This window comes from Schistocerca cancellata, chromosome 11 (assembly GCF_023864275.1).
Source record: "Schistocerca cancellata isolate TAMUIC-IGC-003103 chromosome 11, iqSchCanc2.1, whole genome shotgun sequence".
In the NCBI taxonomy this organism is placed as follows: domain Eukaryota; kingdom Metazoa; phylum Arthropoda; class Insecta; order Orthoptera; family Acrididae; genus Schistocerca; species Schistocerca cancellata.
In genome coordinates this window covers 100,728,861-100,741,692 of record NC_064636.1, presented here as the reverse complement: position 1 = coordinate 100,741,692, position 12,832 = coordinate 100,728,861, and the positions used below count along the sequence as shown (strand labels likewise).

General features: G+C 45.0%; 1 protein-coding gene across 1 annotated transcript in view; it reads left to right on the top strand.

Moving 5' to 3' along the window:
- The window catches only part of LOC126108267 (uncharacterized), an 87,571-nt gene that overhangs the window by 52,502 nt on the left and 22,237 nt on the right, over window positions 1–12,832 (top strand). Inside the window, exons 4-5 of the mRNA XM_049913494.1 lie at window positions 119–270; window positions 11,674–11,849. Coding sequence (XP_049769451.1) covers window positions 119–270; window positions 11,674–11,849 — 328 coding nt within the window. The remainder of the gene's footprint in view (window positions 1–118; window positions 271–11,673; window positions 11,850–12,832) is intronic.

Here is a 12,832-nt window from a genome sequence, read left to right as displayed (position 1 = left end):
CTGACATTGTATATTGATCTAGTTTCAAAATGTAAATCCTACCTGCATACGCTTTGTGGGTGCAGAAAGTGAAAGCTGTGCTTCCTACATAAGTCTGATCCACTGGCTTGTTCACCAGTCCGTCGTCTCCCGTCTTGTGCAGAACTGCAGGCCCAGGCGGCTGTTTTCCGGGAACGCCTCTCCAGGTACTGGCTGGACGTGGCGCAGCTGCTCTCACTCGGTGCGACGCACGCCCCACAGCTGTTGGTTCCCATCGCATTCGAACGTATGGTAAGTGGATTTTTTCCTCCTCTTATAAACTGTATTATACGTACAGGGTGTGAGAAAATGACACACACCACCTGGTCAGTTCTTGGAGAGTGTTTCCCAGTTTACCTTCTTCACACTGTAGCTATCTTTGGCTCTCCAGTTCTAATACTAACCATCTGGAAGAATTCTGAACCAACCTCTACTTCTGTGAGCCTTTTGGGGCTATGATACAGGGAGACTAAGCTCGGAATGGTTAGAGATCGAAGAAAATCGTCTGTATCTTTCTTTTCTCGTATCTGCTAGCTACTTCTTTTACAGATTGAGATAACTTTGCACCCAATCCTGCTTTACAAGCTGAAGCATGTTAGCTTCATATTTAGTGGAGAGTGGTCTAGAGTCTCAGTGTGGCATTTCAAGTCTCCATCAGCATCTTCTCTTCCTAAGAATCTCTACTCCATATGGAAGGCCTATAAAATTACTTCTCTCAACATGGAGGTTCGTCAACTTCAAATCTCCTTATTAACCTGTATACATACCACATAATTTATACAGTTCGTTACAACTGCTCATACTCTTCCCACATTAACATTCACGTGACCATTTCCCACGACTCCATGACAAGACGATAGCGCAGCTGACACTTGTGGCTCGACGCCATTGGCGGCCCCCTGTGCTCACCACTGCCAGCCAGCACTGTCCGTGTGACACGGCAATGCCCCAGCCGCCGCAGCCACAGAGGACGCGCGTCAATAACGAAAACCTGCAGTTGAGGTCCACCAGTTAGCGCGTGTTGCGTCAGCGAGTGGCTTTGTTAAAGGCACTGTGCTACTACAGTCACAAGCGGAATATCTGGTGAATGCGTCAAGGCCAATGAAAATCTGTGCCAGACTAGCCTGAAACCGGATGCTGCTTTCTGAGAGCATTCATCTCAGTCGTTAGCCTTTCTGCACGTGTCTCGTGGCCTAACTCGAACCATTATCGAGTCTGAATTCTCTGTCTATGATTTATGAACACTACCACCAGTGATTTTCCCACTACCAAGAATAAAAGCTATGTGGTCTTAACACATACACTGGACTCGCATTCGGGAGGACGACGGTTCAATCCCGTGTCCGGCCATTCTGATTTAGGGCACGGCCGACTTCCTTCCCCATCCTTACCTAATCCGATGAGACCGATGACCTCGCTGTCTGGTCTCCTTCACCAAACAACCCAACCTTAACACATAGAATGGCCACTGCGCATTATGACTGTTTGGATTCTGACAATAGTATACATGGAAAGCAAAAGGACGCAGTATGATCTGTGTCTTTGTGTAACTTTTTGTGGCGTATGTAGCAACGTACCAGTCCCTACATATCGTGTGAGCCTCATTTTGGATCCTTTGAGAAGAGAAGTAGGCGATACCTGTTTTAGTGAACTGAAAAGGTTCTGGGTAGATTAAATCTTTTTTCTATAAATATTACGGGTGTTTGCTGGATGGTAATTTCAGAGATTGATAGTAGCGGGTTCCGTATTTAAGAATGGTTTCTGGCGACATCGTATCATGTCCTGTCATTGCATCTTGTTTTCGTTACCATCATCCAAGCATTTCACTGCGGCAAAGGCAATTTACCTGATACGTATCCAATATTTCGTAGAGTTAGTACCTCACAGCTTGCGAGAATGTACAAAGGACGGCTTCTTTATTACATTTGCGGTGCAGCTACATTTCGTTGATCATACACTGCACCTGCTTAGGAAAAGTGTAATTGCGAAAAGTTATTCCGTGAAACCAATGTTGTACAGATAGTTTCGATTTAAAGACACACTTTGCTTGCTGAATGAAACTTAAGTCTTCAGACAGCTGCAGCAGTCTTGAGGTATTCGTATTCGAGATAATTCCTCTCGTGGTTCTTCACTGCAGCCCTGCAGAGTAGTACGGCAGGGCGTGCTGTGGCCCAGGTAACGACGCAGCTTACGATTTTGACCCTGTGCTCCTGGTAACTGGGCTCTCACATAATACGGTGTACAAATATGTATGTATGTATGGTCAGAATAGTTCAAATGGCTCTGAGCACTATGGGACTTCTGAGGTCATCAGTCCCCTAGAACTTAGAACTACTTAAACCTAACTAACCTAAGGACATCACACACATCCATGCGAGAGGCAGGATTCGAACCTGCGACCGTAGCAGTCGCGCGGTTCCAGACTGAAGCGCTTAGAACCGGTCGGCCACACCGGCCGGCATAGATTATGTCTAGATGGCAGCAAGCGCAGTGGCACCATGGCAAGGACGACGGATTCAACGTATTGGAAGGTGCCGATTCAAAAGTGTGCACCACCTTCCAATTCACTGCTCCTGCACAACGAGGGAAATTCTGAATTTTATTTTTCGTTTTCTATACTGCTTATCGACGTACGGGCAGGAGTCGACAGCAGCCACGTGTCACCACTACAGTGATTTTGGGTCGGTCCGTACGCCGGGCTCCCTACTGTGTGGACTCGGCCCGTGTCGCTCGCTGGCCTCCCTCGCCCTGTGTTGCTGTGACGCCCACAGCCGGGCTGTCGGAAGTGGGAAGCGGCTCAGACCGCAAACGGGATGTTAGCTGCCCGCTGACCGCTAACTGCATGCTGTCACAGCGAGGACGTGACGCACGTCCCACACACACACACACGTAAACGTGTGCCGTATTCCTGACGCACATCCGCAAAGCTCTACTAACGCAAATACGAATTGGAGGCGAAAAATCGCGATCCCGTCTAGAACCGGTCGGCCATGTATGTATGTATGTAAATTTAAAAAATATTGTATTCGAAAAGGATTTCTTTTTTCTCTGGCTCCTGCCATCAATATAAAACTGATAAAAGAGGTATTTCATTTAAAAAATATGAAAAAGAAGAACAACTGTATTGTGAAAACAACTGAAAGCTTTTTAATTTCCATTTTTTCTCGTATTTGTGATATACGTAGCAGTTTTGTTATTTCGTAATTGATTCATTACAATATACACATTCTTTTGTGAATAAGGTAATTTTTTAATTTCCAATGTCTATTAAACGCTTATTAGTAACTCAGAGAGAGAGAGAGAAGTTTTCAGTGTGTACATACTTAGAAGAGCAACAGCAATGGCAGCTCAAAAACAATACACACACAGACACACACACACACACACACACAAACACACACACACACACACACACACACACACACACACACACACACACTCACACACACACGCACCATGAACATATAAAATACTTTCTTTACACGGATGCATATTGTACATGTTCCACACGAAATATATACTCTCTCTTTCTCTTTCTCTCTCTCTCTCTCTCTCTCTCTCTCTCTCTCTCTCTCTCTCTCTCACACACACACACACACACACACACACACATGGATGCACGCAGTGTGCAATGAAACATTCATAATCTCAAACATGCAGTCAGAACTGTGACAAACAGTTCATCGAACTATTCCACACTAACAAATAAACCCACCCAGACACATCAGTAAATAGTCTGGGTGCAGCAGATTTCCACACCTATGCCCCCCGATGAACCACTTGTGATCGTGGTAGGACACCCCTGCTTCCAGTTGGAACTGCAGTATATACCTAAGTATATAACCTCAATGGAAAGGTCTCCTGATAAGCATTTGTGGTGCAGCGCCAATGCCCTAGAGGAGGCACCTGCTGAAGTCCCTGAACGTGAAAGTCTTTCAGGCTGTGCAAATCACCGTGTCTGTCATGCAGACTTGTGGGATAGTCCAGCTCTACCTCTAGGACACATCCCTCAACAGCATCAGCAGCCACATATTTGATCTCTTTCCTCAGTCCGGTGATTTCCCCTTTGGACATCCATAAGAGCCCTTGAAAAGGGAGACTTTGTTGCATGGTTTACCTTTAGAGACAGTTTACATCCAGGTACAGGATGAAACTGAAATCATCAGACAACCTGTACTCCCCCTCGACTATTTGCAAGTTATTTGCCTTGGCATACCTGCGCACACATTGGCAAAGTCACTCGTGGACCGCATGTTCCAGGAAGACATGCATCTCAACGTTGGTCAAGAATTCGCTGCTGGCTTGTGTCTTTCTTAACATGGCATCCCACGAAATCTCAGCCATATGCTACAGAACGTCTCGAAGATGTTGGCGGGTAGATATACATTGGTGTTCATCAATTTACACGTTCTGATAAATCAGAGATGCCGAAGTCCTGCTGTTTATTCACCAAGTGCCCGTTCCTTCCATTCATTATGGAAATGCCTCTTAGTTTACTAGAGAATCCAGATATTCGTATGGTTCAAATGGCTCTGAGCACTATGGGACTTAACATCTATGGTCATCAGTCCCCTAGAACTTAGAACTACTTAAACCTAACTAACCTAAGGACATCACACACTCCCAGTCATCACGAGGCAGAGAAAATCCCTGACCCCGCCGGGAATCGAACCCGGGAACCCGGGCGCGGGAAGCGAGAACGCTACCGCACGACCACGAGCTGCGGACAGATATTCGTATGGGAAGACCCATTCTCCGTCACAAGTTGAAACTCTTGAAACTCTACATCATCGATTTAAGTGGCTCTCTTTGCTAAGAATATCTCCAGGACGCGTTGGTTCAGCAAATTTCTAAAGAGACGTGAGCATGAAGCGTTGTGAATCCAGGAAGTGGTGTGATCCTCTTTGAAGCGGCATGTATTTGTCAGCGGTGTCAGCAATCACACTGATCTTATCATCCTATAACCCAGACTCGTCAAAGTGCTGAACTAGAAAGTGGGCATCATGCTCACTTAAATTGTGGAAAAGATGGCTGTGTGCTGTGGCAGTTGGTACTTAAAGTTACATGGGTTGTCAGCTGCACTCTGGGACTTCCCCGTTACGTGGCAACAGTCTCTACAGGGAGCTTCCTCACCTCTGTCCAGTCACAGTCCCCAGGTATAACGATCAGCTGCCTGCTTGTACAGTGCATCATTCTCCTTCACGTTGGTCATGAGGACGTTTTCACTATAAATGTTATAAACATCCCGGACAAGACTTTCAAGTTCAGTGAGCAGCCATCTCTCACTACTCCCTTGTCATAAGATTTTAATTTTAGTGCACAGAACTTGATGGGTAGCCACATATCGTATGCATCATTTTGTGACAGTGATACGGGAGGCAGAGGCGCCACGTTCACACTGTACCACAGCAGCTAGGAGGCGCTCTAAATCGACGTAAACGACGAAGGGACAGAAGTGTTGGTGAGAGGCATTCTTAAACTTCGAGAACCGTTTATCCTTGATAAGCATTTCCACACCTATTGTTTCCTGGCTCTAGCAGTCAATCAGGTGTCTTTCAAGATACATGCTCATGGTAAACGACTTGAGACTTCTAAAGCAAAAATATCTTGCACCTTTTTTGTTTTCATTTCAGAGGAACGTAGGTGGGACATGCATTTTATCCAAACGCTGTGTTGCTTATCGTCTTCAGAGATCAGCAGCAGGTCTACACTTTTTGGATGTTTCTCGGCTAATATGGACAAGAAGGGGGGACCACCTAATTTACGCTCGACTTCTTTGTCGATGTGCCACACAGCGTGTTAATGTTTGTCTTCTTCTTATGCCTTTCCTAAATTCGGCCATAAACGAGAAATTAGAACGTCAGTGGACATCTGGTGTTTGTTGTGTATCTGTATGCCCTGTATTTTTTGGTTAATTTCTATCACTAGTGAGAAGCAACCATGGAAATCAATTTATATTCCTCTCATCATGATTCTGGGCATTAGGACATGCTTTTTGTTAGCAGTATATACTTTTGAAGAGAGATGTAACTGGACCCCACAATAAATTGATCAAAATCTTATGAACATAAATCAAGGCAGAGCATACAGCTGAGTGTCTTACAGGACTCCCTTTCCTGCACCTCAGAAAAGTGACTCAGTATGACCACCCTGGTATCGACTCACCCCATGATGTCACGACAGCTCTCCCCCTAACTTGGATAATGCTCTTCCCCTCAACAACACGTCGAACTCCTAATAACTCTGCACACAAGAAGGAGAAAGAGACGCAGTTGACAAGTATCTAAGGAAGGAGAAATAAACATCCGTATTCGTATAATAATAATAATAAATCCTGAGTACTTACAAGGAAAACTGTTGTTGTGTTCATTACTGGAATACACTTCCAGCAACTCATCATCAGTGGGCATGTTTGTTATTAAGGGCATATCCAGCATGGGTATTGGAGGAGGTGTGTGACGTCGGCAGGGGAATATGTCTGAAAGAATATGGACAAACCCAAACGAAAACACAGGTGCAAAAGAACTAGTAGCTGGTGGTCGTGTCAAAACACCGATATTCGCATTGAGAACATCTACAAACTAGAGCATCTCAAAAATAACAAACAAAAAATTTAATACTGTAGAATAAGCGATATCTGCCTCTGAACAATCGAAGTCATTCCCCCGAGATCATCATCATCGTCATCATCATTATCAGCTGCTGGGTTCAGATCCCACAGCGAGTAACGCCTGCTTACACCTAGAAAAGAAGTAGAACCCATAAGAATCACTTATACTACTAGCCATTAAAATTGCTACACCAAGAAGAAATTCAGATGATAAACGGGTATTCATTGGACAAATATATTATTCTAGAACTGACAGTGATTACATTTTCATGGAATTTCGGTGCGTAGATCCTGAGAAATCAGTTCCCGGAACAACCACCTCTGGCCGTAATAACGGCCTTGATACGTCTGGGCATTGAGTCAAACAGAGCTTTGATGGCGTGTACAGGTACAGCTGCCCAGGCAGCCTCAACACGATACCACAGTTCATCAAGAGTAGTGACTGGCGTATTGTGACGAGCCAGTTGCACGGCCACCATTGACCAGACGTTTTCAATTGGTGAGAGATCTGGAGAATGTGCTGGCCAGGGCAGCAGTCGAACATTTTCTGTATCCAGAAAGGCCCGTACAGGACCTGCAACATGCGGTCAGGAATTGTCTTGCTGAAATGTAGGATTTCGCAGGGATCGAATGAAGGTAGAGCCACGGGTCGTAAGACATCTGCAATGTAACGTCGACTGTTCAAAGTGCCGTCAATGCGAACAAGAGATGACCGAGACGTGTAACCAATGGCACCCAATACCATCACACCGGGTGATACGCCAGTATGGCGATGAAGAATACGCGCTTCCAATGTGCGTTCACCGCGATGTCGTCAAACACGAATGCGACCATCGTGATGCTGTAAACAGACCCTGGATTCATCCGAAAAAATGACGTTTTGCCATTCGTGGACCCACGTTCGTCGTTGACTACACCATAGCAGGTGCTCCTGTCTGTGATGCAGCGTCAAGGGTAACCGCAGCCACTGTCTCCAAGCTGATAGTCCACGCTGCTGCAACCGTCGTCGAACTGTTCGTGCAGATGATTGTTGTCTTGCAAACGTCCCCATCTGGACATGGCTGCACGATCCATTACAGCCATACGGATAAGATGCCTGTCATCTCGACTGCTAGTGATACGAGACCGTTGGGATACAGCACGGCGTTCCGTATTACCTTCCTGAACCCACCAATTTCATATTCTGCTAACAGTCATTGGATCTCGACCAACGCGAGCAGCAATGTCGCGATACGATAAACCGCAATCGCGATAGGCTACAATCAGACCTTTATCAAAGTCGGAAACGTGATGGTGCGCATTTCTCCTCCTTACACGAGGGATCATAACACCGCTTCACCGGGCAACGCCGGCCAACTGGTGTTTGTGTATGAGAAATCGGTTGGAAACTTTCCTCATGTCAGCACGTTGTAGGTGTCGCCACCGGCGCCAACATTGTGTGAATGCTCTGAAAAGCTAATCATTTGCATATCACAGCATCTTCTTCCTGTCGGTTACATTTCGCGTCTGTAGCACGTCATCTTCGTGGTGTGGCAATTTTAATGGCCAGTAGTGTATAAACAAAAACACTGTATAAAATATGTATAGTTGCTTTCATCCTCAGCCAAGGTGACCATGATGAATGACATCACACCGTCGTCCGTAAACAGTGACAACAGTGCGGCGGCGTCATTGTTATCCAACGTGCGTGGCCATGACTGCAGTCACCATCGTCGTCACGGATACCGCACGAACGCTTGACTCCGATATCAGGGCTGGCTGGCAGTCGGAGAGAGAGAGAGAGACTCGGGTCGCCCTCCGCGGTGCTGTTTACAAAACCCTTCAGCCACGCAGCGTGCGCTGATCAGCAATTCAAGTCGCAATCCATCACGCTTCTCCTCTCCCCACTAACATTACTTACACATAGCGCAGTGCGACAGTGCCCAGCGTGTTGGTACACATTTGAACATGCTCCTCTCAACTTGCAACTGCTCTCATTACTTACCAAGCGTGGACGCAAGGCAGTACAAACGGGTTTATTTCTCGTAAGAAAAGAACTTCCACATATTAAACGAGTGGGATTGTGCTGTGACAGAAATGCGCGAAATGGAATATGCTGGCTGCAAGTAGCTGCTGATCGGCTACGTTTTGAGAGACACATTGTGGAAACTTGGGAAATCATCTCGACAGTTCTCCCAAAAGAGAGTAGATGTCACCTGGTAAATAAACATAGCTGACAAAAGAACTGTAAAAAATGAGCTCGGGAGTATCTAAACAAGTACAAAAATTTTATTAAGAAAATAATATTTGCACATATCTGCAACACAAGTAAATCCATTTTTCTCTCCAGCACCATGCACTTGCTTAAGGTGTCTGACTGACATACAGTTGAATGATTTCAATTTCAGCATGGCAGTGTTCTTGAAAATATCCCACATTCATACCACCATCTCACGACCTTTGACTGCATGACGCTCTCTCTGTGATCACAGTTTCGGAGTGATGTCAGCATATCCTCACAGGTCACTCCTGTATCGTGGCTGCTACTGCGATAGTGGAATCGAGTCAATCACGCTACTGTCTTCCAAGACATGTCACACTTCATTGTTCTGAGCAGCTGGGCAGAAGTGACAACTGTGTAGGAACTTGTCGAAACACAGACTGAGTCGATGCGTGTGACAACAGCTGCACCTTTAATCATCTTTAAACACGAAGCGGCCGCACTCGTCGTGGAGGCCTCGCCCTTGAGCAACAATGTTGTACCAGGAGGCGGGCAGCTTGGACCCTGGCAAGCAGGTGTTCAGCTGTATCTACAGGTGTTTTGTACATAACCTCAGAGAATGAGGTCTAGGGTTGTAAGATCCAGCGATCGCAATGGCCATCAGAGAGGACCCCCCCTTTCCAGTCCTACAATGAGTGTGAGTATTCTTCAGGTGCTTGGTGCTTGCGAACATTAACATCAAAGTGGAATGATCTTGGATAATGCCCTAAAATACCTTGACTGAGAATCTTTGCTGTTGGCCTCCGATATGGGTGGCGTGGGTGTTGTCCTCATTCTAGATCTGCCTGTTTGGCTTTTGAAAACATCACGGATGAATGAGGCCTCATCCACAAACAATACAAACTGTATGAAGTTGGACAGTACAGCGCTGTGAACGATACTGGATTGACACAAGCAGACATAGGGCTCAAAATCCGTTCGTCGCAGTGCTTGCACATTTCATCTTTGATTACTCCTTGAGCACTGTATACAGCAACACACCTCACCATGAACACGACACAAGCTATCTGATGCAATGGACAGCTGACAGCAGGGTCAGTGGTGTGCTTGCGGCACAGGTTAATGCGCCACTGCGATACTTGAGTGCTACGAGCCTAGCTGTGTACAGTAGGTCCGTTTGGTGGTCAGGTGTGTACACTGTTTATCAGATGCTACTGTTCGAGAGCACAACGGACACCCGAGATCTTTGCAAATGTGAAGAACTGCAGGCATTCAGACTGACAGTCGTTGCTTTGAAGAATTACTATGAACTACATTGTTCTTAGGTGGTGTATGCTGTGTATGTCCTTAACACAATAAATATGCTCTTTCCCTATCTCAATACAGAGAACAAGAGCAGTTCTGTCCCACTTCCCTCAGACTCTCCCGACGGCACCCACGTCTGTGGTGAGCACTCACCTTCCAGAACAACATACTGTGTGATGCTAGGGTAGATAGAAGAAAGGAAAACAGAGGTTAACAAGTTTCACATTTTTTGCTTTACTTGTACCGGAAAACTTAGTTGTTGCCAAATCTCATGATTCCAAGTCAATGGAGGGCACCCTATAGGTTTCGATGAGTGAGTTTTCGATTATCAAAACACGATACATAAAGAGCCATATCTGTTGACTGGAGTCAGTTATAAGCTTACAGTTTTTACGCCGCCAAGGGTCCATATACCTTTGTATGTGACATAATTTGAACATGATACTGGTCCAGAGAAAAATATTCCCAACAGATGCACAGACAAATAGACACACTGATAAAAAATAATACGAAAAGTTTTTTCTAGAGTTATACAGTTACCAATTATGGGTTTTAAGATTTTTTCCTTTATTTGCACTGTGAAATCTGGCTTCTTCCAAAATGTCATGATTGTAAATCAACAGGGAGCACCTTATAGATTTTTGTGAGTGATTTTTCAAGTATGAAAATGTGTAATTAAATGGCCATATCTTTACTGCATTGACTTAGAAGCCTACAATTTGTACAACGCCAAAGGAGCATAGACCTTAATATGTGACATAAATGTGAACTTCGTACCCGAAAATGGTCCAGAAAAAATGATCTTAACACTCGGACAGTCAATACATTCCTTCAAATCTGCAATATTCGAGACGTGTTCAGATACAGACGACATCGTGTTAGATGACGAGCAACAAACGCAAATTTTCGGCAGAAGTGATCAGCCAGGCAACAGACAAACGCTACAAAATTTTGAGTCAAACAGACATTTCGTGTGTGCACAATTAACTCAGACAATGTGTCAGATATGGAGCGGCTGATGTCTATCGTTGCGTTTGTAGAAGGTCATAACATGTGTTCAGGTTTCTCACAGCGTTGGCAACGAGTAAGATTTTGACGGATTTGTCAACAGTGTGGCCATTCTATTTTCGAAAATCGTTCAAAAGTTTGAATACAATCTCCTCAGAGTTCCAGCCACGCCATGTGGCTTTACACGTAGGAACTCGACGCTGCTGGCAGCTCCAGAACATTTCAGTTGGATACATCGTCACGGGAGTATACATTCGTACATTCAGACGTCTGTAATGTCAACTACCAAGAAATATCTGCACCTCTCTTATCTGATGTCACAGTTTGAGAAATGTATTTATTTAATAAAACCCCACTAGGCATCTGCTGTGCAGTAATGTTTTTATGCCTGTACAAAACTGAATGTACTACACTCATGCGCTGGCACTAATTTCAGTGTCATGTAATAGTGCTACATGTAACTGTATACTAAGACAGGCTGCTGCTTGTGGATGTTATGAAAGTAATTTGAACTATTTTCTGTGTGTCTCAGGGTAACAACGCAGGTGATCAGCAACTCCACGGTTGGATTAAGGACATGAAACGTGTGAAAGACATGCTGCGCACGAAATTAACCGGATGGGTACATGACATGCAATTAGCCAGCAAACAGGTGGAGCACTACGAGGTGGAAGAAGACAAGGACAGGCCAGGGCACTTGATACTCAGGTATAAACCAGTGTACACTCAAATGTCTGTCGTACTCACTATGGTTTATTGGAGTATATCTCACTTTTATCCATGGAAGTATTCATTAAAGTTATAGAAAACACAGGGATCATTTAATTCAAAATGGACTAAAGAACTAGCACTAATAGACAGTAGTGAAGGACTTGGTTACAGAAACTTCGTGATTTACAAAGGTTTTTGACTCCGTTTAGCCTTCGATTTTTTGATTCGCATTGTGTCTTAAATGTGCCACGTATTACGTAACAGACCAGCGGAGAGAACTGACACAAAAAACGATGTTACTGCATTTACTAGAGAAAGTATTGATGGTTACAGATACTTCCGAAGTTTTCATAATTTGTGGAAACAATGATGTGGAACCTGACACGAAAAGTGAGCGTGTCCTCGTCTTATTCGGGACAAAAGAAAAAAAACACTTCGGGAGAAATTACGGTAATACCATGCAGTAGCGACTCTAGTCCAGATACTGGCATCCAGTCGGTGAGGAAAAGAGGCCACAAGTCATGTTCATCTCAATAGATGGAGGAAAAATCCAAGCAGCGATGAGGGCAGGAAGCGGATGGCCATCGTTCTTATATTTTGTCCTGTGTTTGTTGTGTTTAAATCAGACCGTAGCATAGAGCGTAAATACTGGAGGTTGCGAGCGGGAGGAAAGCGGAATAGTCTCTCGAGTGGTTGACATATGGGGCCGTGGAATGGTGTAGTGTAGGAGATATGTTGGCACTATGGAGGGTGACCAGGTGGCTTCCTATGTGGGAATGGGCAAGCTCCCAGCAGGCACCCCAGGTCTTGTGGCGGTGTTGTTGGATTATTGTAGGTGGCTTATTGTGGGATAGCTATGGAGGTGGAAGACGTGGATTAGGATGGACAATTAGACTCAGTCGTGATTGGTACCAATTAGATGAAAGACTTCTGCAGTTATATCTGAAGATGTCGGTAGGGGAACCACTTTGGGATGAGTG